We start from the raw sequence: 13,075 nt of genomic DNA, 5'->3' as shown, positions 1-13,075 counted from the left end.
TGGCAATGCAGCTGTCCGCGGCAGGTGGCTAACCTTTTGACGGTTTGGAGCGGGCCATGTGCTCAAAATGCCCAAATGTGCGGGGGGGAATCAAGGATCTTCAAGAATAATCACAGGACGCCGATAAGTTGATGAGCAGTTAGTTCTACCAGCGGGATCGGCGCTGTCAACATGGTGGTCAGCAGCGCGGCATGTCTGGCACGTGGGTAATTACCGTAAAAACCCGCGTATAATACGAACCCGAATATAATACGAGGTGAAATTCTGGAGACGCGAAATGGAAAAAAAAAGTTTTTACCGCATATAATACGAGAGAGAAAAAACAAGACATTTATTGAAATCGGACCTCACACTTCAATCACTTTCATCTTCAGCAGCGCCTTCCTCGGAAATTTCTTTGTCGGACAAATCATCCCACAGGTACTCATCTTCTGTGCCATCGAGGGCGTTTGAGATGCCGCACTTCTTAAACGAACGGCGCACAAGCTCCTCTGGGATGCTTGCCCACGCGTCCACAATCCATTTGCACAGCGTGGCTGGCGATGCTCGCTTCAGCCGCCCGGCCGGCGTCACTGCAGGCTCACCTGACCGCATCCATTCCGCGTAGCATCGCTTGACTGCGTCCTTGAAGGGTTTGTTGACACAAACGTCGAGAGGCTGAAGTTGTGAGGTCATCCCACCCGGAATCACAACAAGTTCTGTGCGGCAGTCGCTTAGCAGCCTTTTCACCGAGTCGGCCAAATGGCAACGAAACGCGTCCAGCACGAGGATGGATGGAAAGGACAACAGTGCACCGGGCCGTTTGCACCACACTGACTTCACCCAGTCGAGGACAAGATCCTCGTTCATCCAACCTTTTTCGTGGCATCTCACGATGACATTCTTCGGCAGCTCCTCACCTTTCGGCATTGTCTTGCGCTTGAAGATGACATAGGGCGGGAGCTTGCGGCCGTCTGCCGTGCACGATAGCATGACTGTAACCCGCGTCTTCTCGTTTCCAGTAGACCGGATACAAACTTGTTTAGAGCCTTTCTCACGGACGGTGAGGGGCGATGGCATGTCCAGGTAAACCGGCGTCTGGTCAGCATTGCCTATTTGCCCCAGCTGAAAGTTTTTGGTCTTTCGCAAAGAAATCACGTGGCGCTGAAAAGCCACCAGCAGCTCTTCGAAGGATTCGGGCAGCTTTTGTGAAATCGAGGTTCGCCGGCGTAGCGAGAATCCAGCACGGCACATATAGCGATGTATCCAGTGCTTGCTTGCTTTGAAGGCGGAGCTCGGAATTCCCTTTTCCCTTGCAAGCTCCCTAGCTTTTGCTTGCATAAGCTCTACGCTCACAGCTAGATGCGATGCTCGCTGTTCTCGTACGAACTCCGTCAGAGCGAGTTCAATTTCCGGGAATGCGCCATTCTTTGGCCCGCGAAAGCTTCTTCGCATTCCCTTGCACGCGAAAAGGGCTTCTTTCTGTCGTCGCCATCCGCGAATGCTTCCCTCGGTGACGCCAAACTGCCTCCCGGCCGCACTGTTGCCGATGTTTTCAGCAACTAAAATCACCTTTCTCTTAAAAGCAGCCGAGTACTGTTTCCGAGACCCTGGCATCCTGCTCGTTCACTTAAAGAAAAAAGCGTGCACTTTTTCGCGAACCGTGGTTTGCACGAGAGCACATGCGCTGATGCTGTGCGCACTCGACGACTCAACAACAAAGAGACGACACCTCGACGTCGTGGCCACTGCGGGGTGCGGCCACGTTAGGGCAACGAAGCCAAGCCGTAGCCGCACATCGATAACAAAGCCAAGCCGTAGCCACGCGGCAACAACGAAACCAAAACTTCTCGCAAAACTTTGACATTTTGGTTGGGATCCGCAAATAATACGAGGCGGAAATTTGGAACGCTGAAAGTTGGAAAAAAAACTCGTATTATACGCGGGTTTTTACGGTATCTACGAGTCGGCTGAGAAGTGGAAAAGACTCGTGCGCCATTTATGGAGTTGCGTTTCAACAATGCAGCGGGTTCCACGTCCATTGTGTTGTCGAAGTATTTGTCCTCTCTGTGACGAGCAGTCACGGTGGATGGCACTGAGACTCAAAGAGCATGGCGACAGGTTCAACCTAAGAGTGGCTGGTGCTTTTCCTACAGAAAGGGGTGGGAGTTCAAGCATCCTGCTGCTTTGCCAGAGGGCCATTCACAAGAAAGAAATACCTATTCCGACAGCTCTCTTTATACATAATGTGGTCAGCAGCACGGCAGGATATGCATGACAGGCAAAATCACTTACTGTAGGCGTGGACGAAGTGGTACATCACATGACATGCCTGACTGCAAGGCACAGTGGTTCGAATGCACTTCCTGGGCGGTAAGAACGGAGTGTGGTGCATGCAGACTAGGACACTCTCGAAACTACTTAAACTAACGCAAAAAAAAAAGTAATTGAAATCATTAAAGGAGTGCACTCGGGCTCAAAAAAAAAGTAATTGAAATCATTAAAGGAGTGCACTCGGAAATTGGGGGCATACGCTCGAAAGTTGTACTTCCAGAAACACTGCAGTCTGCCTCCAGAAACTGAGCACAGAAATGCGCGCGCCGGGTTTTCTCGTACGAAGCCTCCACCGTCAGTGGAAAACTTTGAAAGAGCGCAAACACACACGACCACTAAAGACAAGAGACGAGACACAAGCGCCGTCTCTTGTCTTTAGTGGTCGTGTGTGTTTGCGCTCTTTCAAAGTTTTCCAAAAATGTACCAACTCGCCCAAAAAGAAGTGTTAATGAACCACCGTCAGTGGATTAGGCAGAGCTAGTGGTGTCAAGTGACTCGGTACTACAGTGAAAGCTCGATAATTCAAATTTTCGGATAATTCAAACTACGCAACTTGGTCTGGCCAAGCTTCATCTGTGTACAAAAAAGCCCGTTAATTCAAACACGAGTCAGTTCCGCAATGGATAATCCGAACTATGTGCCGCCGCATTTGAGCAGCATGGCGCACAGCACGTGGCAAAAAAGAAAAAAAGAAAAAAAAAGAAAAAAAACGCATCCTCAGCGAAGGAGTAGCATAGTTAGAGGCTGCGCATGTCCATTACGAGGACAGATGAAACCAGGTAAAACCAGCAAATACTCGTTAATTCGAGCTCTGTTAATTTGGAAATATGGATAAGCGTGCTCGACGCAGTCCCAGCCAATGCTTATGAAAGGCTGTGACTTAAGACGGGGCGGTACGGGTTACGCGGTAATTTTTTTTTTTTTTTTTCAAGAGTTGCCTATTGTTTCCCTCCATTGGGCCTCAATGAGAGAGCGTGGTCAGCGGCGATCATGATGCTGGCTTTTAGCATGGTTCGCGCTTCAAAGGCGTTTGCTTCTATCGCACGTCCCAATATTTGAGTGACACTAGACAGCGCCCGCCCCAATTGCCCATGACATGATAAAGCGAGCACACTGAAAAACACATTGTGATGTTATTGGTGCGCAGCATCTTGGCGCACTGCCAAGAAATTCGTTGCGGACCATAACAGGGTGCAAAACGAGGGGCGCGCTAACTCAGGCCTTTTTTATTTTTTTCAAATTCGTGGGTAAAATTTGGGGGTGAGGAGGTTCATTATATGGGTTATATGGGTTCGTTACCTGAGTAAATATTGTAAATTTACCGTAATGCAAATGGTTCTTGCCAGTTTTTTCGAGGCCATTCGATCATTCGAACATTGGATAATTCAAACTTTTTCCCGGTCCCGTGACGTTCGAATTAACAAGCTTTTACGGAATGCCCACTGCCTGGCTCGGGTGATGCAGTGCATCGTAGGTATGAATCTTTTGCAGTAGCGTCGGTGCAATATACCACCAGAAGGTAGTTCTTGGGCACTGCACTCCAAAGTCATTCTCTGTCATGGTGATGGGTCTCGACGCAGCAGCTTAAAACAGCCGGACACACCTTTTTTTAATGTAAGTGTTTAGGAATGCACTGAAGGCAATAGCTGTCCACCAGCATCCCGTCTTGTAGGAGAGAGAGGCCATACTTGCATTTTAATTCCTATGCCTGTTATTACATCTATTTCTGCTGCATTCATTTCATTTGTTGCTAGCTTTGCAATTTCGTTTTTGCAAACTTGTGTCTTCCTTTCCGTTTGATGACAATTTTGAGGATAACCGAGTGGACGCAGTTGCCTGACTTGGACATGCTGTCTTCTTCCAGGAGCGGGCCCGCAACTACTTGCGCATAAGCCGCATCCAGTTCTTTGGGGACTACCTGTGCGGCATCGCGACACCCTACCTCGAGTTCAACGTTGAGCGCAAGCGCTTCATCTCACTGATCGCAGTCTCTGACAACGAGTCAGACTCGGAGAAGGAGGTCACCTACGATTCGGTGAGTGCCTCACCCTTGTGCAGTGCACTGATGAGAATCCTGTCTCGTCTGTTGAACACTGTCTCTGGTGTGGCCGTCAGCAATGTTATGTTACGTGGGAGATGATGAGAATAGGCACATTTAGTTGGCTATCTGTAGTAAGTGTACGTACGTATCGTTCACAGCATTCACAGCGTTGTGTGCATGCTGCAAACAGCGCGAACACAGTGACTCCATCTAGTAACTAGAAATCAGAGCGCTGGTTTGATAAAACTTTTATCTGTAGTGGCTGGTAAGAAGAATAGTCGCATTGCCAGCCTTATTATGAGAAGAAAGCCGACATCAACTAAAAGCTTGAGAACGCATTTCGTTGCTATGACGACCACATACGCAACTCGCAGCTGGGCCTACCAGCTTGAAAATTGTCCAGATACGGCCAGCAAATGTATTGCACTGATGGAAGTAAAACGCATCTCTGGCTGGTTGGTTTCCTCTTGCTTGCCATGTGCAAGAAACGGTTTGAAGCCAGGCGGCACTCACTGTTCGCCATCGTCCTAGGGTGATTTTGGGGGAGTGGCAAACGGCCAGAGCAGCAGCAGCAGCGCATGCCTCACTGTGCAGTCGGATGAGGAGCTGGAGCTGGGCGACTCCCTGGACGACCAGGAGGCCCCGTTCAAGTCTAGCGAGGAGGAGAACGAGATCCAAAAGCTGTGGACCAAGAAGGAGCAGCTGCGTCGGGCCAAGGAGCAGCACGAGCGCCAGCACGCCTGCGTCCAAGTGAGTCAGTCACCCCGCTTTCACTCAAATTTTCCTTTCACCCCCCCCCTTTTTTTTTTTTTCTTGAGTCTAGAATGCAAGGTCACCCTTAGCAGGGCTCAGGTTGTGCACAAACAGGGCCTGTGGTATGTACTGTGTTAAAAAAGTGAATAGAAAAGCTGTCCTATCACATACTTTGAACCTGGAAATGCTTTAGAGAGGGTGCCTGTTATCATAGAAGTTAATTCACTTTTATTCTCTTGAAAACTCATGGCTGTATAAAGGATCATTGCCTGAATTGGACATTGTGGACATTGGACATTCTGATATCTCCCTCCTACAAGAAAGGAGAGGCTTGAGGTGGCAGCTCCGGCCAAATCGCCATGGCATGTGGTCACGTGCCCCTGTCACACGGGCAGTTTCAATGTTCATTGAGGCGATGGAAATTGAACTCAATGAGGATCGGCCACTACCACACGTCGGTTTTCAGTGACAATTGAACTCGATTGGCATTGGCTCAACGAGGTTCGCGAATGGCCGTTCTAATGCCAAGGATCATTGAGAGCAGCCCTGCATTCACCCTAAGGTGAAACACAAAACATAAACCTAAAAGAAACAAACCACCTTCTGGATTAAGTTATTCGGTCTACATTAAACAGCTCGTCAACTAGATTTTCGAAAGTCAAAATGATCGCTCTAGAGAATGTGCGGTTTTCAGGTGTAAACAAACTGATGCTGTTCTAGTTGTTCTGTGGCAGTGTGGCATGCTGCAGTGTTTTGCCCATGTTTGCCTTTTACCACGCTTTGCGACAACTGAGACCAAGAAGAACCCCACATGTGCTTCTGACGATAGCAACTATACAAACGTAGCGAAGACTACCGCCGAGCTGTGGCAGCATCGTTGGCGCAAAATGAATGCGGCGATTGCACATCGTTCGTCATCGTTCCGCTATTGCTTGCCTTTGGTGCCTGTGCGTTATGCTGAGCTGCGAGATATTTGAATACCTTTCTCTGAGCGAACTTTCATTTAAATATAGTACTTAGAGCAGTATCCGTCTCGTATTAATCCTGTTTCGCTTCACATATCTTTACTGGATGTTATTACCCGTGGCGCCATTTGTCTGACCACACGCTCACTACTTAATGGTCATTGAAATTTGCCGTGTGGCAGTGGTGGACCTCGATGACCCTCGAAAATTTCAATGGCCATTCACTCAGTGGGCATTCAAATTGCCCATGTGACAGAAGTATTAGGCAGCCCTGGGACCTGACAGGGGCCTCCGCAGCCTTCTTCACGGTGCGGGGCAGTGGTAGCATGGTAAGTGGCGGCATCCACCATGTGAGGAGCTGCACAAACAGCTGTTTGGTATGCAGAGTGAACCAGGCGCGTGGAAGCGAGAGGAACGTACCAATGCCAGACACTCCACATAGAGGACGCTCTGCAACCAGAGGCCGATAGCGAGTACTGCCACGGGCTGCTATAGCAAAGCACAGAAAATGAAACCATGTGGTGGTGAAGGTGTCCACCTCAATACGATTGGAGTAGGCACCTTCACCACCACATAGTCACGCCTTGCCATTGCGCTCACGACAGAGCCGAGGCAGACTGCAGCGTATGGAGTTCCTGTGTGAGGAGGGATATTTCTGGTGGCATGTCGAAGTGGGAGTTCACAGCTGACACGACGCTGCTAGCCTGACCTATCATGTTATATCCCACCTCGGCCACTGTTATTTCGCACGCCGAGAGTTCGAGCGAGGCAGAGTGCGAATTAAGTTATACCGCTGTACCAGCTGAGGCGCTTTAAAATGTATTGAAAATATAGCTGGCCAGCCATAGCTTTGGAATTTGTTTCAATTAACCGGAAAGACGAATTAGCTGAACTCGGAACTATCTAGAGGCTAATGCAACTTCAGGTGTTAGAGATCATCACCTCCAGCTTTGTGCAGAGCACTGTATACCTTTGCAACGAGGGCCTCTTAGGCGTCGCCATATTGCTCACTGGGCTGTTGTATGCGCCTGACGTCAGTACGGTGGAAGCGGCAGCCGAACCGGTTTGCAACAGTCCAGAGAGGAGGCGCGTTTGACATACTCCTCGCCCAATGCAAAGGTCTATAGCTCTCAGGAAGGGGGGGGGGGGGGGGGGGGGGGGGGGGGGGGGGGGGGGGGGGGGAGGGGAGGCTCGATAAGGCGCCTGCGTGAATGAGTGAGAAGCCCGAGAGAGAGTATGCGAATTGGAAAAAAAAAAAAAAATGACCCCGCGAAGACAAAGAACATGCCATGAAACTGATTGCGACCATCAGTTGGGTTTACACCGCACATACGAGAGCGGTATCGTCTGTGTACGGCTGTCACGGTGTAATGGGGCTAGGCTACCATTTGCCACGGTGTTACTGCCAGTATTCGATAGTTGCCTCTTCCGGCAGGAGTAGCATTGAATCAACTTTCGGCATAGCGCGTGACCGCTTTGGTACGCGCACATAGCCACCAGAGGGCACACATGCCGCGTCTTGGCTAAAACCCCTCAATGCACTAAATGTAGCGCCATCTCCTCACTCCTCCTTCGGCGTCGACGCTCCTCCTCTCGCATTTCGACCGTGGCTCCACCTACGCGGTGTGCCGGATCTGACCAGAGCATTTCGGCTTGCATTTTCTCGCAGTGTGTTCACGTTAAATATTGCCACGTGGTGGTGACAAGGCCGATGACAACCAACGAAGAGCCTGGGATGGGAGTTCACTGAAGAAACACTTTATTGAGCTGACTTGCCCCGCAAAAAAAAAAAAAAAAAAAAAAAAAAAAAAAAAAAAAAAAAAAAAAAAAAAAAATCTAAGTTAATCGGCGGCGGCGATAACAACAAACGTTCTCGTCGGGCATCGAACTAAGAATATGCTCGTCGTACGCGCCAAAGCTCAAGGCGGCAAGGGAACATCGAGATAAAGCCGCAACCCGTGACTGGCGTAATCTGGAACGTTGCGGAAACACACGAGTCGCAGGAATCTTCTAGATTCCTCTCGACGCATCCTGCGTGACAACGAGCATGAACTATAAAAATAAAGGACATAATCGATCCTCACACTAGAATCACAATGTTAAGGCCACGTGCCGGCGTCAAAGAACAAAAAAAGACTTGAATCATTCGCGGCAATATTGCTGCTGAAACATCAATACAGAATGTCGAAGGGATTTCCTGCCAAAATTGTTTCAGCTGTCAGTGTCTTACACCACACGTACGCGATTTAGGCGTTGGTTCAACTCTCCTTCAACACCGTGCGTTCGTCGTTCGTCACCTGTTGGCCAATCTGTGCGGCATGCTTTAAAAAAATTGTAACTGGGTGGTAGAGGAGAACAATTCAGCAACAGTCTGTGTGTAGTTTCTTTGCAGTTTGATTAACTTGTGGGCTGCCGGTAAACTTGAGAAGCGTGGCAGCAGTTGTCTTCCATGGTTTTCGACTCCAGCTGCAGATCTATCAGCGCTTGCATGCGTGGCGTTCAAAATCGAGGACTAGCACACCAAACGAAAGCATAGCACGAGTGGCTTTATACGGCCGCCTAAGAGCCGTCACTGCTTCGTTAAATGTGGCGACACACTCAAGACATGCAGCTAGCTTACATTCACAACAAAGACGACGCCAGAAAGCATGGCTGAGTCGCTAAAAAGCAAGGACTTCATTATATACCTAGATTTCTAACGCGAAAAGTGTAAAATATATATATATATATATATATATATATATATATATATATATATATATATATATATTGACGCATATTGAAGAAGATGCAAAAGATGACATCTGAGACGACAAGCGCGAGCCTGGAAGTGAAAAGAAGCTTGAACGCAAGACTTGTTCTGGTCGACCATACAAACCATCTATCGCTAGGTTCTCCTTAGTGTTCTACCGAGACGTGACACTGGTGGAGGTGCTGGGTATGCATAGGACTCCTTCCGGCAGTCCACAGCGGATCCCAAACGTCGACACGCCTGTCCATCGTGCTAGCCGCCGCCTTCTAGGCCTAGCGCTGGAGTACAGTCATCTACCGAACGACTCCTCAAACGCCCAAGTTCCTCAGACCTCCCAAGCCATGGCACATACCAACCCTACGCCGGTGACTCTACAGAACACCAAGGTGCCAGAGCGCTTTCGCGGGGAAGCGTTTGAAGATGTGGAGGACTGGCTCGACCAGTTTGAGTGAGTGGCCAAGATAAACCAGTGGAGCGCAGACCAGAAGCTTTGTAATGTTTATTTTGCCCTTCAGGATAATGCTAGAACGTGGTTTGAAAACCACGAGGCCAGCTTATCCACATGGGATGACTTCCGCTGCCAGCTGGTCAACACTTTCGCGAGAACTGACCGACGGGACAATGCGCTGCGCTTGCTTGAAGTGCGCATCCAGAAGCCAAATGAGAGCGTGGCTATGTTTGCGGAAGACATGGCTCGCCTTTTTCGCCGTGCCGACCCTGATATGAGTGAGCCAAGGAAGCTACGGCATCTCATGCATGGTGTCAAAGAACAGGTGTTTGCCGGCTTGGTACGCAACCCACCTAAAACGGTGAGAGAGTTCGTTAAGGACGCTACTGCTATAGAGCGAGCCCTACAAGACCGGTGCCGCCAGTACAACCGACCCGATAACTGTGCTTCGACGACTGCGGCGGCGCTGAATGCAACCGATAGGACCGCTCTTCGAGACCTCATTAGAGAAATTGTCCTTGAGGAGCTCCAGCGAATTATGGCTACGAAGGCTCAGTCATCACAGGCCCTCGTGGAAACCGTCAGGAATGAAATTCGGTATGCCTTATCACCGTCTGCACCATGTAACCAGTCTCACCCCGTCGACAACGCGGCAGCTATTTCGGAGCCATACCACGCTCCACAACCGGTCAGCTTCACGGCCGACGTTCCTGCACCTTACCAGAAGCAGCAACATGAGAGCTATGCCGCAGTCCTTCGTCGCCCGCCTCCAGACCACGCCCCACCGAGCTCATCGAGCCGTCAGGAGACGCGACTCTTCCATGGACCTCAGTGGGCGCCTTCCAGGCGCTTTCAATCATGCCGAACTGACAGGTGGCACAGTTATGATAGCCGGCCACTCTGTTTCTACTGCGGACAACCTGGCCACGTGTATCGGTACTGCCGCTACCGCGAAGAGGGGCAAGCCTTTCCGCCTGCTTCTGCTCGCCAACACTTCAATGCCGACACTGCCCAAATCGAGGACGACCCTCCGGTCAGCAGGGAAAACAAGTCCCAGGGCTTCCGTCGCCGCTCCTCCCCATCACCACAGCGTTATCCTTCGCCAATGCGCCGTAGCATTGCTGACGTTAGCGGACAGCGGTCCCCGAGCCCTCACCGGGGAAACAGCCGCAACCTCGCGAGGGGAGGTTACAACCAGTCGAAAAATGCCAAACCCCTCACCACCGCCGCAACTGCCGACAGCCTGTGCTTCTGACGCCGCTATTAACATTAACATTGACATCGCCGCACTACCGCCGAAAATGCCGCCTAAATTACCGCCGAAAATACCGCACCAGATGAGCAGCCCCGACGACGAAGCTGACAGCGCCGAACTTGCTGTACTTCCGGCGCAAATGCCGAAAAAGGCGAGCAACCTGGATGAAATTGTTAGTGCTGACCTCGCCGTTTCTATTGACGGGCTGGATGTACATGCTCTAGTGGATACCGGATCGGATTTTTCAATTATTAGCCAGAAACTGGCTGATACGCTGCGTAAAGTAAGAACCGAATGGACTGGGCCAGTAATTAGAAGTGCTGGGGGTCAGCTACTGGCACCGACAGGGAAGTGCACTGCCCGGATAGCAATAGGAAACGCGGTGTTTGTCGGCAGTTTCGGTATTCTCCCTGACTGTTGCAAAGACCTCATCTTGGGCATGGACTTTCTGCGCCTTCATGGGGCTGTAATCAGCATTCGAGATAGCGTCGTTGCCTTCACCAAGAATCATGGAGACCTTGGTTATGCGGAAGTACCACTGATGCCCTTACGCGTCGCCAAGGAGACGGTGACATTACCTCCGCGATCATGCTCTCTTGTTCAAGTGAAGTGCGACGTGGCGCATACCGGCGATGGAATCGCCAGAGGGCAGTCACCCTGGTACTAAGCCGAGGTATTTCTATAGCTCGGGGGCTAGTCAACTTGACCGATGGACAGACCGAAGTGCTGCTGACAAACTTCAGCGACGAGCGTCAGCAAATTCCGAAAGGCACAACTGTGGCCTTTTTCGACAGCATCCTAAATGCGCAGCACTGCTTCTTACTGCAACAGGAAGAGCCAATGTGCAAGACGCCCGTAACCATCGTCGATGTGAGTCCAAATTTGTCTTCTTCAGAACGGGACCGCCTTTTGGATCTCATAGATCAATTTCGAGACTGCTTTGCTTCCGAATCACGGGTCGGCCAAACGCCCTTGACAAAACATCGAATCATTACGGATGACTCGATTCGCCCGATTCGACAAAATCCTTACCGTGTGGCTCCGAAAGAACGCGAAGCCATTCAGCGCCAGGTGGCCGAAATGCTTAGAGACGACGTTATCCAACCGTCACAGAGCCCCTGGGCTTCCCCCGTGGTGCTTGTTAAAAAGAAGGACGGCAGCTTACGATTTTGCATAGACTACCGCAAGCTCAACCAAGTGACTAAAAAAGACGTGTACCCTCTTTCTCGCATCGACGATTCCCTTGATCGCCTACGAAATGCACGTTACTTCTCATCAATGGACTTGAAAAGTGGATATTGGCAGATAGAAGTAGATGAGAGGGATCGGGAGAAGACAGCATTCGTCACTCCCGACGGATTGTATGAGTTCAAGGTGCTTCCGTTCGGTTTGTGCTCGGCACCAGCAACATTTCAGATGCTGATGGGCACTGTGCTCTTGGGACTTAAGTGGCAAACATGCCTGGTGTATCTTGACGACGTGATTGTGTTTTCGGCCACATTTGAAGAGCATCTACGCCGTTTGCTAGCTGTGTTTCAGGCCATACGATCTGCAGGCCTCACTCTAAAACCCGAGAAGTGCCACTTCGGTTACGAGGAGCTGCAGTTCTTAGGCCACGTCATTGGCCAAGAAGGTGTGCGGCCTGATCCTGAAAAGCTATCCGCAGTCGCCAAGTTCCCAACACCTACGGACAAAAAGACATTGCGGCGCTTCCTGGGTCTTTGCGCCTATTACCGTCGGTTTATTGCTGGCTTCTCACGAATTGCCTGGCCATTAACTTCGTTGACGCGTGACAAAGCTGTCTTTAGCTGGGGTGAATAACAGCAACAAGCTTTTAATGAGCTGCGGAGGCGTTTACAGACACCACCTGTTCTGGCACACTTTTATGACGACGCCCCTACACTGCTTCATACGGATGCCAGCAACGTGGGCTTAGGTGCTGTGTTGGTGCAGCGCCAGGATGGTGTGGACAAAGTAATTGCTTACGCCAGCAGGACCCTATCTAAAGCGGAAGCGAACTACTCGACAACCGAAAAAGAATGCCTTGCAGTGGTATGGGCGGTTATGAAGTTCCGCCCTTATTTGTACGCTCGCCCCTTTGAAGTCGTTAGCGACCGTCACTCTCTCTGTTGGCTGACGAACCCAAAGGACCCTTCAGGGAGACTCGCGCGTTGGAGCCTTCGATTACAAGAATTTGACATGGCCATTATTTACAAATCTGGAAGGAAGCACACGGATGCTGATTGCCTTTCCCGAGCGCCGGTCGAACCTTCCACTATGACCGATGAAGGCACTGCGTTTTTAGGTGTCATAGATGACGCAACGCTTTCCCAACAGCAGCGAGAGGACCAGCAATTGCTCCCTCTTATTGATTTCTTGGAAAAGCGAACTACAGTTGTGCCTAAGATTTTCGCCCGAGTAATGCCTTCGTTCTTTATTCGCAACAACGTACTTTACAAGAACTTCCGCCCAGGGGGAAACAGTCATTTACTCGTCGTCCCATCAGCTCTCCGCAGTGAAGTTTTGCAAGCGTGTCACGACGAGCCAA

General features: G+C 50.3%; 1 protein-coding gene across 1 annotated transcript in view; it reads left to right on the top strand.

Moving 5' to 3' along the window:
* Smg6 (Smg6 nonsense mediated mRNA decay factor) overlaps positions 1–13,075 on the top strand; it is a 99,190-nt gene that overhangs the window by 40,845 nt on the left and 45,270 nt on the right. The window contains exons 14-15 of the mRNA XM_084598410.1: positions 4,178–4,348; positions 4,949–5,104. Coding sequence (XP_084454536.1) covers positions 4,178–4,348; positions 4,949–5,104 — 327 coding nt within the window. The remainder of the gene's footprint in view (positions 1–4,177; positions 4,349–4,948; positions 5,105–13,075) is intronic.

The sequence above is a fragment of the Amblyomma maculatum genome, chromosome 3, assembly GCF_055883805.1.
Source record: "Amblyomma maculatum isolate TAMU_Amacu chromosome 3, ASM5588380v1, whole genome shotgun sequence".
NCBI classification, from domain to species: domain Eukaryota; kingdom Metazoa; phylum Arthropoda; class Arachnida; order Ixodida; family Ixodidae; genus Amblyomma; species Amblyomma maculatum.
The sequence above is the reverse complement of the archived record's forward strand: the minus strand, read 5'-3'. Positions and strand labels throughout refer to the sequence as shown.